Source organism: Miscanthus floridulus, chromosome 2 (genome assembly GCF_019320115.1).
Source record: "Miscanthus floridulus cultivar M001 chromosome 2, ASM1932011v1, whole genome shotgun sequence".
Taxonomy (NCBI): domain Eukaryota; kingdom Viridiplantae; phylum Streptophyta; class Magnoliopsida; order Poales; family Poaceae; genus Miscanthus; species Miscanthus floridulus.
In genome coordinates this window covers 24,617,627-24,634,727 of record NC_089581.1, presented here as the reverse complement: position 1 = coordinate 24,634,727, position 17,101 = coordinate 24,617,627, and the positions used below count along the sequence as shown (strand labels likewise).

The 17,101-nt window shown below is 43.5% G+C and overlaps 1 protein-coding gene and 1 long non-coding RNA gene across 3 annotated transcripts; both read right to left on the bottom strand.

The window, feature by feature from the left end:
• Positions 1-120: 120 nt before the first annotated feature.
• Positions 121-9,830, bottom strand: LOC136538244 (uncharacterized). Of its 2 annotated transcripts, none has more exons than XR_010779241.1 (5): positions 9,638-9,830; positions 9,249-9,511; positions 4,008-4,090; positions 3,607-3,684; positions 121-694 (listed from the first exon to the last, which is right to left on the bottom strand). It is a non-coding gene; the product is annotated as an uncharacterized lncRNA (long non-coding RNA). The 2 variants fall into 2 exon arrangements; XR_010779242.1 differs by having other exon boundaries at positions 3,613-3,684.
• A 526-nt stretch (positions 9,831-10,356) lies between these two features.
• LOC136538243 (uncharacterized protein At5g01610-like) lies at positions 10,357-15,308 on the bottom strand. Its single transcript, XM_066530232.1, has 2 exons — positions 14,735-15,308; positions 10,357-10,639 (listed from the first exon to the last, which is right to left on the bottom strand). The coding sequence occupies exons 1-2, from the start codon at positions 15,239-15,241 to the stop codon at positions 10,634-10,636; spliced, it is 513 nt and encodes a 170-aa protein (XP_066386329.1). The 5' UTR covers positions 15,242-15,308; the 3' UTR covers positions 10,357-10,633.
• Positions 15,309-17,101: the final 1,793 nt, after the last annotated feature.

Sequence of the window (17,101 nt, the reverse complement as noted above, 5' to 3'; positions counted from 1 at the left end):
TTTGGGATATCTCTTTACTCGCTTAGCGAATATATGTTGTTTTAATAAAACTTTGGCAACTAAAATGCTAACCTGCAGTAAGCCTGAGTCAGCTTTATCCTTGTTTTTAAGCCTTGCATATCATATTTTACCGCATGTACTTGCTGAGTACGACAAGTTCTCACCCTTGCTATTCCTCAAATAAAATTAAAGGCTGCTCAGAGAATGAAGTTTGGGATGAGCATCCGGAGGACATTTCCGGGTGTTAGGCGCGTGTTCTATCGTCGACCTACCTGTGGAGGTCATCGATGTTTTGACACTCCATGCACCCCCTAAAGCCCAATGTTGTGCACCCCCACAGCCAGCGGCCCAGCCTGCAAGCTTAATTTGACTGAGGAAGTCCTACGAGAATAGATTGTTCTGGTAACCGTCCGCTGCGTGACTGCGTTGTTCCGCTTCCTTGACTCCCTTGTCGTTCTATCTTCTACATTTCTGCGGCGCTCTTGCGTCTCTCTCGCCCATACAGCGTCTAGCTGGTTCTTGCAAAATTGACAATCGTCGTCACTAGAGGATGGATCCGCAGCACACAGCTATGACCACCACTGTACTTTGCTGCCTCAGCGGCAGCACCAGCAGTCAAGTCCACTCACGCCGATTCACCTCCCCTTTTTGCTTCTTCATTCGCAGTCCACAAGTGAGCCGTGACGTCATCACCCTACAAGCATCAAGGATTTAATTAATATATAAGAACCAGATGTTGTGCTTCTTTTTTCTCTTTCTCAATTAATCTGATTTTTTTTTCTACAAATTAAGGTCATACCGGGTTATTGTTTTACATATTATACGGTTGCCGACAATTAGCTAGATAACAATAAACCCTATGCATCAAAACATACCATAGAGAGCCATTTTATGATTTTAATTTATAGAACTTGATGATTGTAGCAAAGCTTTGTCCGCATGATTTTGACACTTGGGATTTGGGGACCTTAGCCATCACCTTGGCGCTTTACATATCTGATGTGAAAGATGATATGTTCTCTAACCTACAAAATGACGTTGAGTTTTTCCAGAGAACAGAGTAAAGTTCATGGCTGGTCCCCTAACTCACAAAGTGTGTCGGCCTTGAACTTTTCTCCAAAGAATAATAGAGATTAAAAACATGATGATATCCATCGGTTTTGCTTTCTTTTAGGCCATCTAGTAGGATATTTTACTCGAAGTCAAATGCTGCATTTTTCCTATGTTAATATTCTTTGGCCATGTTAATATCTTTATCTTGATAAATTATTTTACCACATCAATATAGTCGCCACCCCCTCTATTTTACTCTAGCTTTGCCACTATTACCGGGTTCTAATCATCTTTCTCTCTTTGGTGGAGCTTACCCCTTTTTACCACATAACCTTTATCTTTACTTTACGGTAGTCTTAAATATATTCATCTATCTTGAGCATCCTTTGACCTTTGCCATGTTTTCTTGTCAATAGATGGCCCGCCAGCTGTTGACATGCCGCCGAAGCTCCGTCCGCTACCACCGCAACCGCCCGATAGAGTTCCCCCTCACGGGCGAGACCTCTCACTTTCAATTCCGCGGCAGCCAGTGTGTGGACGATGGGGCTAGCCTTCCTGTCGGGGGACCAGCGGAGGAGGTGCCTCCCCAAGAACAGCCCCAAGGGGGAGAACCGGCCACACAGGGGGCGCCCCAGCCTGCTGTAGGCAGGGACCCTGGTGATGACGGGGGTGACAATCCCGACGATGACGACGACATTGGCGATGACCTCGAGGGCGGGGGAAACCATCCCAACATCCCTAGGGGTTGGATCGCCACCCACTGCTTCAGGGACATTGGAGACGACTTCTTCCACTGGATGCTCTGCGACCTCCTGCACCGCTAGTACGGGTTCAGGATGTTTTAGCATCTAATATGAGTGCACCCACTACTACCACCCCCGGCACGAGATGTACTGGAAGGCCTGCGTCCACATCGGCAGGCCAAACCCGTACCTCCGGGCTCTCCGGGTCATGTCCACCCACGAAGTTCTATCTCCTCGCTCCACCCAGATGGCAGCCCTCAGCGATGCTGCCCGCCGGGCGCTCTTCACCTATCGGGACTACTTCTTTGACTCCATCAGCGAGGACGAGGACCGCCACTACCCCCGCAGGCGCCGGGGGGAGATTGCGGCCCAGATTGCACCCATCACGGGTTGCATGCAACTTAAGGATGGCAACAATGGCGGAACTCCTAGCCATCCTGAACACGGAGCTCAATGCTTCCCTGCTGGAGGTGAGGTGGGTGCGTCTGCAGCAAGAGAAGGATTAGGATGCGCTCGACGATCTCCAAGCTATCCTGAATGAATAGGATCAGGTACAGGGTCCGTATGGCCTGCCTCCTCTCCGCCCCGTCATGAGGACCCCCCCCCCCCCCCCCCCCCCATACGGCACTATCCTGGGCCGAACAAGGATCGAATAGACGTGAAAAAACAATGTAATAAGGAATTTAGTAGCACACATGGATCGTTAGATTTTGGATATGCAGTGCTTTTTGAATGTTTGTTTGTTTATTATGATGATCATGTTTGATTTGCTTCTTTTGTAATGATTGCTGGAAATGTGGCGTTTTGTCCACATTTTTCCTCTTTATAAGTTTAATAAAAAGTTGAGTTGGGTTTCCTTTATCGTGTTCTATCGTTGACCTTCCTGTGAAGGGCATTGATGTTCGCCTTTTTATTTCAATAAGACGCTGATGATTTTGTAATTCAAACTCTGATGATTTTGTAATAATATACTCTTTTTCGTACACTATTTTTTTATTATCACTGATGATGTCAAGTCATGTGTGGAAAGTGATCATAGCACACATGTTATGTGCACCCGATTTTGGCTCTACAAAATCGGGTGTGACAATAGCACATATAGCTTCTCTCTTGTAGATGCTCTAAAATAGAAAGCTAGCTATTCTTTGATTTTTTGTGGCCATAGAAAGCCAACCACGAGCACTCGCTATCTAACTTTGTAAAATAGCAAGGTTGTTGTGAACCTCTTTTTTTTTTAGGACTTTTCTATTTTATAAATGGCTAAACAATAAAATTTAGCTACTAATTTTAACCAAGCTATTGGAGTTGCTCTAACAGTGTAATAACCAAGGTAAAAAAGAAAGCTGAACGATCAAAGTCAGGTAGTGTTTGGTTCCACCTTTGGTTCCACCTCTGCAAATGCTAGCGCTAACGATATCATATCATGGAGCGGATGGGAAGAGAATGAGTCAAAACGAGATTTGTTTGGTTTGAGCATGTAACGGTATCGGTTGCAGTATCCAGTCGCGATCTGAGCCACCGATCTAATTACGCCAGGGTGGGAGGCGTAACAACTTTATACGTAGCGGTATCTGATTATGTAGGAAGTGAATACGGCAAGCACCGAAACAAACAAAATTTAATGGAATCAGCTAACGGTGTTATCCGTTTGCCTTACAAATAACTGAACCAAACACCTCTTCCGTATTATTCAGAGAGCAGCTTTTATCAATTGGTCACCTATCATATCGTCTAAAAATAGAATTTCGTGTACTAGTAAAGCAAAGACCATATATGAGCTGTATCAAAAACCAGAATGGGATTGACGCACCTCTACCTTTGTGTTTCGTTTTCGCTGCCATTGTGACCGGGCGAGTACTGCAACGCTTCTCTAGTTGAAACCGCAATGCTGCAAGTGAAGAGTTTTAAAGAGAGATTAAAAATGGCCACAAGAGAGCCAAATGGGGTTTCTGTTAAACTAAAGTTCCGTTTGACACAAACTGGAATGTCAAATAAATTTTCAGATACGATATTTATGGAAGGAGAAAGTTCTTTCAGTATAGAAGGCGCATGAGAGGGGTGATCAAACCTGGCACGGCACTGAAATAATTTTTAGATTAACAGGAGGCCAACTGATCATACAACATTAGCATTTGGTTTTCTTACGGGTGATATGATTGGGTTTTCAGTTTGCACCAGACGTGCCATTCTCACTAAAAAAATCTCACTTACTGATGATCATCCCCCCGAAGAAAACAGTGAAGTTGACGTTGAGCCGGCAACTGAACGTGCCAAACAGGAACCATTGCGATACCCTGAAAGCAACAACATATCATATCAGAACCAGCTTCGCGATGGGTAACAGAGCATCTTGTGTTAGGATGATCTCCATCAGTTAGCTCAATAGTTAATTGGGTCATTGATCCGCGTCTTGATCGGAGACGCTTAGCCGGTTCTCCTGGCTGATGGGCTCCCGTCGCGCAGCGCCATAAAAATATGGTGGGGGCTGGGGCACAAGACACAAGGTTCACCGCAGCCACCAGCCCCTCACCGATGTCATATCTCTAGACCGATCGAGAGGGGCGTTGTAAGCGATGGGAAGCTCCATCGCCTTCACCGCCGCCACAGCACCGTGTCTGCACTACTACTACCTACAACGACCTAGCGGGCGCGTCACGGCTACCTCGACTCCGACCCGCTGTGGCTACTACGTCACCGGCGCCTCGGCCGCGACACGGTTTAGTGAGGTACATCAGCAAGTCATCCCATCTAAGTCAAGTTTTACCCACTGATCTACGCCTAGAGGTCCAGTAAATTATATCAATGGTATCGGAGCCAGGTTTTCTAGGTTTCTAGCATGTAGATCGTAGATCGGGGTAGAAAAGTGAAACAGGATTAGAACCGAAACCCTAACCCTAAGGAAGAAGACCGCCGTCGCGCGGGAAGAAGATCGCGTCGTCGCTTCGACGGCGCGCGGGAAGGGAGCCGCACCGCGCGCGGACTCAGTAGAAGGAGGGGATTCGTTTTTCGAATCGGATCAAAACCCTAACCCTAACCCTAGAAGAAAATTGGACAGAGAGGGGAGAACCTACCCGGTTTTCTCGCCGTCGTCACCACCGCCGTCGCGCGGGTAGAACGGGACGAGCCACCGCTCGACGCTGGGTCATCGGCGCGTGGGCTCAGGGCTCCGACGCGAGGCCACTCGACGGCGGCGCGCTCACCCACTGGGCAGTGCGCGCTCTGGCGAGGGGGCCCGTGGCGGCGGCGCACTCTCTTCTCCGACAGCCTTGAGTCGCCATCGTTTCTGTGGCTGGTGCGCTGCGGCGTAGGGAGAGAAAGGGGAAGACCAAATGGAATTAGAGTTCAGGGGAGGGCTGACCGCGGGGAGTTTTGATCTGCCGAGAACGACGGACGACCGTCCGATTGCGATCGACGGTAGGTATTCGCTGGACCGGCTTTCAGCCCAAGCGAGTTGAGGAAATCCTGGCCCAGACCCAGGTTGCGCCCTAGGCGCGGGGGAGCGGGCGAGCGCGCCGTGTTGGGCTGTCGCTGGGCTGTGACCGTGGGCGCGCAGGCGGTGTTTCGCTGCTGGGCCGCGTAGTGTTTCAACGGGCTGGGCAAAATGAATAGTAGATACTGAGTCATGTTTATTCATTTTTAGAAGCAAATTTTGATGTTTTTGTCTAGTTTAAATGTCTGTCAAAATTTAAACCAATGGGATAATTTTTGCAGAGAGTAGATGAGTACAGTGAAATACTTCTGACAAGTAGATAAAGAATTTTTTCATGTTTCCGCTACAATGATGTTGATTATCTTCTAATTAAATTCGAACCAACGCGTGAATTTAATTTTGAAGATTAGTTATATGTCTTTCAAGTTAATTTATGAGTTTTATGCATTAATTCTATTTTCTGTCCAATGGTGATGTAGAATTGATGCAGAGGCAAGTTTTATTTTTTAACCGACAAGATCACTCGGCTGCATGCCAACGGGCTGCAATGCTGGGGTATGTGAATAAAAAGGCTTGAGTCAAGCCAGTTTGGGACAATTTTTTGTTACTTTACTAATTTCCTGATTAAATTGGAACAAACGGAAAGATTTAATTAAAAAATTAAGTATAAGTGAATGTTTTAGTCATCATAACTAAAATTTTTGTTACGGTAATTTGTATATGGATGTATCCTGTATGGGGAGAAGTTTGGCATAATACTTATGCTAGTCAATTCTGCATGGCGGAAGAAGTTTTGTGATGACTCATGTTTTTGTATCCCGCATAGCAAGAGAAGTTTGGGTAGCTCTTATGCTATCCTAGTATTGACCATAGCACAATAGAAATGCGCTGTCATGGTCAATACTAATCAAAGGATAAGAAAAAGATACAAGCGCGACTTGCAAAAGTACAGTTAATAAAAGACCTCGTCGAGTTCTTGAAGTAGAATGAGGAAAGTGTACTCCTATACGGATCAAGAAATAACTTTATTTACATGGCATAGTCATGTGAATGAAGTAAGTCATAAGTGTCTCCTCGTTCACATTTTTCTAAATAGTTCTCAAAATTATGGCAGTATAGTTCATGCCATATTTCGAGTGGGGAATTATGAGTTGAATTAAGAGTAAGAATTAAGATCAATTAAGAAACTACTCTTTATTAAGAGTGAGATAAAGATATTGATGAATATGTACTCTTCATTAAGAATGAGATATAGATTTTATAAGAAACCGAGTGAGATAAAGATTTTGATGAATGTGACCTTCAGTCATAACAATGATACCCCTAAACAGAGAAACAGCTAAATTTCTAGATTTTTTAAAGTTCTGAGAGAAAGATAGCGTAGTCACCATCAAAGATATTAAAGCGGTGCTTAAAGTGTCATATAAGGTGTTAACAGATTGAACCCAAATAAAAAATTGAAATATACACTATCTTTATAAAAGATTGGATGATCTAGGGGATCACGGTATGTAGAGACCTATGACTTAAAGAGAAGCAGGACTGCGTGTCCACTTCAGTGATTCAAAGCAACGAATTTCTCGAAACCTGTTGATGTTGTATGACTTATACAACACCTATTGTTGGCTCTTCGAAGAAGATGAATAATGTAAACAAGGATCTTGTAATACAGGAGCCTGTAGAATCAATTGCCTCTTAGCAATGAAGAGCAATAACAGCCCCACATGAAAGTGCTAGTAGTTGAGGCCCCAGAAGGTCTCAAAGAATTAGTAAACCAATTTTCTGATGATTATGAAGTCTATGTTAGTGAACAAATTCAAATAGAGGGTGATCCCACCTCATTTGAAGAATCCATGAGAAGCGTTTACTCGTTTGAATGGCAAGAAGCTATGGAAGTTAAAATGATTTCGATAAATACCAACGATGTTTGGGACTTAGAAGAAATTTCTAATGGAGCCAAAACAGTAGGCTGTGAAAGGGTCTACAAGACAAAATATGACTCCAAAGAAAATTTGGAAAGATATAAAGCATGACTTGTAGCAAAAGGCTTCACGCAAAGAGAATGAATAAATTATGATGAGAGTTTTCTCTCTAGTCTCATATAAGGATTCTTTTAGAATTATAATGGTGTTATTGGCACATTACGATTTAGAGTTACATTATATGGATGTAAAGACGGCATTCCTCAACGGGGATTTATATGAAAACGTTTACATGGCACAACCCAAAGATTGTCATGGAAGAAAAAAGAACGTATGGGATGCCGCCTGTAGAAATCCATTTATGGGTTAAAATAAGTCTGTAGACAGTAGTATTTGAAGTTGATGAAATGATAAGAAAGTTTGGGTTTAAAGAAAATGAGAATGACAATAGCGTTTATACGAAGTTCAAGAATGGAATTTTTTTTCCGCATTCTGTGTATAGATGACATCCTACTCACTAGTAGTGATGTTAATCTGTCATTGGAGAAGTTCTTATTCTCAAGTTTCAATATAAATGATTTTGGTGAAGCATCATTGGTTCTAGAAATTGAAATTCACCGGGATAGAAAAAAATGGGGTATTAGGACTATCGCAAAGGCATACTTAGAAAAGATTCTAAAAAAATTAAGTATGCATGCGAGTAAACCTATGCCTACTCCTATAGTCAAGGATAATAGATTTGGGAACTTTAAGTGTTACAGGAACCGATATGAGATTGATCAAATGAACATGGTTCCATATGCTTCAGCTGTTGAAAGCTTGATGAGTGTACAAATACAAGTAAGAACTTACCCTAACGTAGTTTACGTATCCGGGATATTTTGGCAGAAGTCCAGTCCAGATATAGATCACTGGAATGAAGTTGAGAATGTCTTGCAATTTTGTAAAGTATCATAGGCCTCATGCTGAGTAAGAAAGAACAAGTACTCTCAAATAGTTGAGGGTACCAACGAGATGTATAGTGAAATCCATAGTAATCGCTAACACTCGCAATTAGAGTATTATTGTGGAAAAGCTCCAAAAAAATAGTTATGGTGTCATCAATGATGCATACCATAGTATAGCTTGACATGAGGCTTAAGGAACAGGCAAAAAGAGGTTAAGGGAATTAGTACCCGGATTTAACAATGGTAGTCAACAGCAATAACCATTTAAAGTAGTTAATTCCTAAGACAGCAAGTTAAGTGTGTTGTCAAACACATTGACATTAAGTTATATGTTGTAAAGGAGAAAATCCAGAATCATTTTGAAAGCATTGAGCATATGAGTACCAAGCAAGTACTTGTGGATCCGCTTACCAAAGGCTAACCATCCAGTGCATTCAAAGGACACACAGTCGACATGGGTTTACAGAAAAGCCTATGATTTCTGGATACTAAGGGCCTAGTTGAGAATCTGTTTCAAAACAGAGGGGTGCATTGTAGCTGTTTAATCTAGTGGTAACTGACCGTGACGATGAAGCACGCTCTATGCACTGATCTGTGATGGAATGGAAAAAAGATAAAGTAAGTTGAGTTTAAGTCATAAGGTGAGATCAAGGGGGAGAATGTTAGGATGATCTCCACCAGTTGGCCCAACGGTCCATTGAGCCCTTGATCCGTGCCCTGATCGGGGGCGCTCAGCCGGTTCTACTGGCTGATAGGCCCCCGTCATCGCCATAAAAGGACGGTGGGAGCTGTGGCATAAGACGCAAGGTTCACCGCAGCTGCCAGCCCCTCACCGATGTCCTATCCCTAGACCGATCGAGAGGGGCGTTGTAAGCGACGGGAAGCTCCATCGCCTTCACCGTCGCCATAGCACCGTGCCTGCACTGCTACTACCTACGACGACCTAGCGGGCGCGTCACGGCTACCTCTACTCCGACCCGCTGTGGCTACTACGTCACCGACGCCTCGGCCGCGATACGGTTTACTGAGGTCCATCAGCAAGTCATCCCATCTAAATCAAGTTTTATTGACTATCATCTTGATCTTGAGTCCTGAGTACCAATGAAGTGCTACTAGTCTACTACTTTGGAAAGTGAAGTGTATAGTTGCATACCTGAGGAAACAACGAACGTGTAGATCGTGTTGCAAGCCCTACACTACATCCGTTGCCGCAGGATGTCCTGCATGAAAAAAAAAGTAGAAACGTGCCAGAGAGAAGGATCACGGCGTGGCTGCATTGTTTCGATGGAGCGGGGCAGACTTGCATAAGTACATCTAGATCTGGAACCACAGCGCCGCGTTAGGTATTGCCCCGTCTCGGCACGTCGCCAGCTGATTGACGACGTACGGCGCTCATCATCTCCAGTTCTCTTCCTGCTGCGAGACAACGATCGAGATCGAAGACAGAAACCCGATGGATCAAACGCGGTATCAATCAGGGATCAGATAGCAAATGACGAATCGTCTCCGGAGAGGAATGTTCGGTAAGGCGTGGAAACGAACCTGTGTTACCGGCTCGTCAGTAGCCACCGCCGATCGAGGTCGCCATGGCGGCCGCCCAGAGCACAAAACGTTTTTGGATCTATACACTCTCGATTGCATTGGTGTCGTTCGGGCTGGGGGCAGCTGAGGCCGTATATAATATGGCGTGTGGCATTGTGGGCAGAGAGTGGAGCGCTACACTCTGTTCACTTAGATCGTATCAGTCATACTTATTAGTTATGATACGGTATTTTTCTTTTAAAATAAAATAGCATTAGTCAACTTATAAAACACACACTCGATCAAGCGAACAGGTTGTTGGACTCGACTCCGTCTCAGTACCACCGTGGTAGGCGCGGAGCGGAACGGCGAGAGTGACGGTGGGCACGAGGAGATCGCGTCGCGCGCGCCCGCGTCGCACGGCTTCCGGGTAATTCTGTTTTGACTAACGGCTTGCGAGGACTCTTCTGCTAGGCTCCTGGGCCTTTTGGGCCAAATCGGGGGACGGCAGAAAATCACCCGCCCAACCAAACAAAAAAAAATCATGCTTTTTTTAGCAAACATTTTTTTTCATCCTTTCCTCTTTTTCTTTTTTTCTTTTCGCTAAAAAAAACCAAACTTTTCATGCCCGGTTGACAACAACCGCAGTTACATATATTGTCCAAACTCTGCAGAACCACGCATACGTTACACGCTGGCATCGTACTATGCTCGTGCCGCTACGCTTCTGGAGCAGCTCATGGTTCCACACATGATGACATGAATATATGATAATCCAGGACTACAAGAGACTGAGGACTTGACTTCATCCTACGCAGGTTCAGTAACAGTAACAGCATAGGGATATACATTTCTACATTGCATCCATCGATGTCCATTGAGACCGGGAGCAACAACCAGATACTGGTACAGGCAGCAGAACACACCACAGCTGAACGTCCTGCACTCTAGGGCTCAGGCGACAGCAAACTGGAAGGTCCTGCGGTTCTCTGGGAGTGTGGATTCTCAACTCGAGGTTCAGGCCTGGAAGGACAAGAACACATAGTCAGATTTATTAGCACTGAGCTAAAAACTTATTCATGTGAAGTAATTACGGGTTTTTAAATAATCACGCGGAGAAAAAATGTTGTGTCCAACTTGATTGACACAAGCATGTTCAGTGGCAGAGAGGAGACAACAGTGCCACAAGTATATGGCACAGGCTGAAACGGCCAAACATGACAGAAGGCATCTATAACTCATGAGTTATAATCAAGGATATATGTCTTCACAAAGAAACTCCCTTTCATCGCTCTTGTCATCTTAACATATCCTCCCAAACAGTTCATCCAAAGCATCAGAATATTTAAAGGCCATAAAAAGAAACAAGGATGGGAAAATTATCCTCAAGACAAATTAGCAAAACACAACACTGCAAGATTAGCATGTTAACAGACATTTCGGTGAGATGCAACAGAATTTGCAACACGGCAGACAATAATAGGGCTAATCCCCATCCCCAGTCCTCAGAGCAACTCACAAGACTACGCCGAATATCTGTTGTTCCAAGATCCCACGATAGGGAAATGGGACCAGATATCCATGCCAAATTGCCAATACTACTCAGCCGACATTTTTTATGAACGCAACAACAGTGATTTGGACTCTGGAGCAGGATGCATAGTGGACTAGGAAAGTCAGTAGGAGTTGCTGTTCGGGCACAGTACTACAGTAGAAACAAAATTACTAAGGTTTTGGGGTTTTGGGTATTCACTTAACTTTGTTAGGTCTAGGTGGTTTTCATCTAGTATTCAGCTCAAGGATTTCCTATTCTTGGCAGATCAATAGCTCAAGGAATACTAAAGTGCACTAAATAATAGTCAGTGCCTTTATTGCTGCAAATAAAAATCCAAATACAACGAGGAATTACTCTAGATCACAGTTCCTAACAAGAAAATTAAAATGTGATGAATTCTGTTATGTCTTATGGTTTGACTGCTTGGACATTCGGATATTTCCAAAATATTACCCCTATCGCGGCCACGGGGGGTGGGGGGTTGCTATCCTCCTACTTAGCCCTAAAATTGAGGCACCATGTTGCATATTAAATTTTGGTAGGTAACAGTAAAACATACAACATGACAAGCAAACCAACTGTTTCCGTGAGTACGAAATATCAAGTATTAAACAAAATATTTTAAAAGTTATGTGTGTGCTACTGACTGTCAGTTTCACTAAAGCACAGGATACTAAAGGTGTCCCTTTTCTCTCAGAATCGTTTTCAGCCCAAATGAATTGGATTACCAAACTAAAAGCTCGGTGCCCATGTTTGCAGACAACAAATGAAGGAAATTCACATAACACATTCCTACCGCTAATGAAAGATGCAATAAAAAAAAGGGCAGACCCAGTGCCGGAGGCTCCCACATGAGTGGAGTCTGGGAAAAATGACAAAAAATCCAACAGTGAAAATGACAAAAAAAAACTATCAAGGTCACATTTACAGAGCCGGACATTTTCAACACTTTGCAACTCAAAGGAGTGTCTTCTTCATCTAGTACTATAGAACAATGTATGAGTGAGATCATTAAAGCTATGTTGTCTTAATGTAAAATGAACAGACTGGGACAGACCTAGTCACTGAGATATAATATTCTTTCCACTGAAACATAAGAAAATATCTAAAATTATATAATTGAAACAGACAACAAATCATCCAATATTGTTACGTTAGATGCCAAAGCCCAAGTGAAACTACATATTTTCAGTACCCCTGCAAGAGCCAAGTCAGCCGCTACAGCCTCCCTCCCCCTCCTTTGGTTTAAGCACCAACAGATGGTATCCCCTCTTTCTCCGCTACTATCTAACGGTTACTTTAGATGCCAAAAGCCCAAGTGAAACTACATATTTTCGGTACCTAATGTCCTCAAGAGCCAAGCCAACCACTAAAGCCTATAGGTCCCTCCCTCTCCTTTGGTTTCAGCACCAACAGAAGGTATCCACTCTTTATCCCTATCTAACTTGGAACATGATCAGAGAAGTTCAACCAATGGAACCTACTAGCGGATGTTAAGCTTATGGCCCATAGCTTACCTTATCTCCAAAATATAGCCACTGCCAAGTAGCTCTAGGTGAGAAGATCACATTTTAAGTAAGATTTAAAATTCCTATATGGGAGGTCACGCCATGAATTCATGGCACGTGCCGTTTGGCAGTACAGTTAATAAGGACGACTGGTGGCTGGCTCCTGTTGGCTCAATTGTGCAGCACCCATGAACAGTGGCGGAGCTCGTCAATTTTGACACCTAGGGCCACTATCAAAGCATACATACTGTCTGCGCCGAATCAAGATATCACCCGCACCAGGTCTAATACCGATAGATAACAAAAGTAGCTTATAAATACATAGGTTGAGATCAATATCTCAATTTCAAACTTAAATCCACAACATAATAGATGGAAACATGAAAGTGGATAAAAAAATCCACTCGCGCTCGGCCATCTAGGGTCCGTTTGGTTGGAGAGCGTGGGAGAACGGAATCGTTCCATCCCTAGTTGTAGGGATGGAATGGCTCTATTCTTGTGTTTGGTTGGAAGGATAGAATGGTTCTGTTTTTGCGTTAGGTTGGAGGGATAGGATGGATGGATAACAAATCAGTTGTCACCGTTAGTAATAGGCCCACATGTCATATATGGATCTAACGCCAATTCCTATGCATCTTCATCTGTAGTCCTTTTAAATCTAGGAGCTAATTTCAGATTGCAATGCCATTCACCATGAAAATACTGATGCATCCACCATATCTGCGCCAAGTTAAGTTGCACTGTTTCCAATGTCTGAACTTAACAGTTGAGTAGCAAACAATGAAAAAGGGTTTTAGTTCCTGAGAGACCCTTTTTTATAAATTTTATAAGGTCAGTACTTGTCTCCTTTCATGTTGAAGCTAACAAAATGAGGCCATGAGAGGCAGATGATGAACTGCTGATGCATAAGCCAATGCCAACAGATGGAATAAGAATAATAAAGTGTTTGATCCATGGACCGTAATAGCCTCCCAATAGCAGTTTTATCATAGCCAAATATACAGTCAAATGCATTGATAATCAAAAGAACCATTTAGCTCAACAAATATTTACACAAAACTCATTAAAAAAGAACACCTTCAAGAATTCTGAATTTTTAAACTTGAAATGGGCATCCCTTGGTCTCTTTAGTTAATACTCCTCCATATTAGATTCTTAGAAACCAAGTTTAGTATAAGATTTACTGCATTAGAGCTACCATATGTGTCATCCTTGTAAATGATGCGACTGATTATAGGAAACCCAAAGACTAAGCTTTGGAACTCTGTGGTAATTGCCTAAGGGTAATTTAATTGATTGGTAAAGAAGAACTAATGGCTTGATCAGAAGTAATTAAGTCAGTGGAAAAGGACTAGAAACACAAGCAAGGATTGATCTTTCTGTTATTAAATGATGTGACTCATGCGAACTAAGTAGACAAGTTATTTTGTAGGATACCTAAGATGGAAAAGAATGTCAACATTTATAAGCCCAAATACATCCACAATCTATTTTCACACCCAACCCCCCCCCCCCCCCCCCCCCCCTCGAATACGCAGGAGAGATCTTCACAACCTTCCATAAACAACAAATGATAAGTTCTGTCGCATTTAAACTCTCAAGCAGGCCCTCTGGAACCACATAACCAAGCCAAAAAAAAAAGCGAACAACATCACATAAAAATTTATATGCATCATTGGACTTGTGAGAATGCTCACAGCAAGTCAACAACTGTAGGTAAAGCTAAAAGAGTGCTCAAGCTAAAACTAGACCTCCAATTTCAAGTGTTCAGGATGTGAAGGTCGAACTAGATCTGCAAGTCTCAGTGTGAAATCCAAGCACCAAGAACTAACTGATCAAACTCCTAAGGCAAATCTCTATGTATCAGAACCGCAGAACTACTTAAACATGAAAGAACATGACTGGCAGAGATCAAAATTCAGCTAAAATTTCTATCTTACGATTTCATCAATCAAGTCAAGTAAACAAAAAGTGGGACTAATTCCCATCCATCGCCAAACTGATTCGATACCAGACGAGCAACTTAAATAAGAGTTAATTAAGACGTAAAAATACCTGCGCAACGGGGAGCAGGCCAAGCTCTCCGATCACCCCAGCCGCGCCGCGCAGCTGCGCGCCGACGCTGGAACCGCAGGTGGGCACCTCGTCGAACATCGAGGCCGATAGCGACTCCGAGATGAAGCCGGCCTGGAACTCGATGGTGCCCTGGTCGGGGTGCGCGACCATCCCCGTGACGTAGACCCAGAGAAAGAGCTTCTTGGCCTGGACGCCGGAGAGGTCCGAGATGGCGCCCTCGGAGAGCTTGCCGGTTACGGTCCTCTCGTAGTAGACGAGGTGGGAGCCGAAGTGGACGTAGCAGGTGCTGGCGAGGTGGATCTCGAAGGCGCCCGTGGCCTCGTCGAAGCTGTAGGAGGCCACGGAGTCCGGGATGAGCCCCTTCGGCAGGCCGTACTTGGGGAGCAGGTCGTTCGCCTCGCCGTTGAGCGATGCGTCGGACGCCGTGACCGCCGCCGCGGCGGCGGCGAAGAAGAAGAGGAGGATGAGGCGGGGCAGCGGAGACATGCCGTTGCGGGTTTGGGAATTTTTTGTGTTTTCCTTGTTCTCGCTTGTGTCTTGCGTTTTGGGATGTGGAAGGACTGACTATGGCTTTAAAGTGCTTCTTGACTTGTGGATTTTAGGGGATTTTTTTTTTATCTTTAGAGACAAGCTATTTGGATTTTGGGCCAGTACAGTTTGTTTATATTATTAAAGGAAGTAGTTAGGATTAGATACAACGATGACGATCTCTCAAAATATGTTCACACACCACATCGTGATTATGAGCCCGTTTGTTCCGGCTGAAACGATCGTGTCGCTGGCTGGTTTGGTGTAAGAGAAAAATAATATTACAGCTTATAATCCATGATTTTATAAGTCGAAACGAACAAGCTGTATATCAAGCAAAATCATAAGGTCGTTGTACACGTGTACTGCCATGTTATCATTATTTTCCCTCTTGTACTTCTAGATTTGTAGGAGTTGTATATAACAGATAATCAAAAAATCTGGAGACATGTTACGATTTTCCATGGGACGTTAAAACTCTGTTGATCTGGCTGACCAAGATTTAGCGACATTCCTTGTTCACCCCAAAAGAAATTCATGTCTTGTTCGCAGTTGCATTAACACTGGTTTGAGGTTCCCTGTGAATGAAAGAAAAAACGAGTCCATGGATGGGAAATTCATGTCGTCATGCGAGCCTCTCAGTCAATACGCCGACCCACCCACCACACATTTTCCCTTTTTCAGTGCACGGTTTGGTCCCTTGCTTCCTTCCGAAGCATCGTTATGCTGACCATGAATTATTATAGTCCTGATCATGCTTCCAAAATGTAACAATTATTAAACAGGTGGAAGAGGCAATCGATAAAACTTCTCCAGGGTTTTAAATGTTATTGAGGCTCGGATATTAGCAGACACGTCGAAAAAGTATTCAAAAGATGATAATACTGGCGCTACCTGCAAAACGAACATTTCAGTATTACGATAATTTCTTCGCATGCGATCAACAATACGATTTCACTCAGTCTGCGAATGCTGATCTCATCGCCGACAGTTAACAACCGACGCTATAGAGTAAGCAGCAAGAAAACATGCTCCCAATCAACGTGTAAACAAAACAAATACTTTGACGTTAACGCACGATCAGACTGCCACAACCACCATTTTCTGTTTGACTTAGAGGTATATATGCTCTAGATTGATATGATATAGGACTGGAGAAACACCGGACAAACCCGTATCATTTTTAATCAGGTTTGGCATAACTAATCAAACCTCAAATTCTTAGCTTTTTTTTTATTATGAAGTGCTACTATCATCGCTGACGCACCCAAAACGTGTTCCATTTCGCATTGCCAACACAAATGACAAATAGACTATGAGGTTAAGGTAAGATGAACAGGCTCTGGCGCTACCACTTCCCATGCGATTTTGTGGAAGCTGGATAGATTCAGAACTACACGCTGAAATGATGTTTTCGTTTTCTAAAAATTCGTCAAGCAACCACTCATCAGACTATTTGTCCGGTCCTTTGCTATAATGTTTAGCTTAAAAAGGCTCGAAAGGGATAGAGCTTAGGATAATTCTTTGGTTTAGAGGTACCAGCTGAACTCACCGCATTTCATCCAAACTTGTCCAAGGCTGTGTTTAGTTGGATGAAATTTGAGAATTTAGCAACTGTAGCACTTTCGTTTTTATTTAGCAATTAGTGTTCAATCATGGACTAATTAGGCTCAAAACGTTCGTCTCGCGATTTTCAACTAAACTGTGCAATTAGTTTTTTTCGTCTATATTTAATGCTTCATGCACGTATCGCAAGATTCGATGTGATGGTTACTATAGCACTTTTTAAAAAAAATTAGGAACTAAACAAGGCCCAAT

What these genes read in the sequence shown, in the direction of transcription:
- LOC136538243 (XM_066530232.1), bottom strand. Translation starts at nt 15,241, where the DNA reads ATGTCTCCGCTGCCCCGCCTCATCCTCCTCTTCTTCTTCGCCGCCGCC.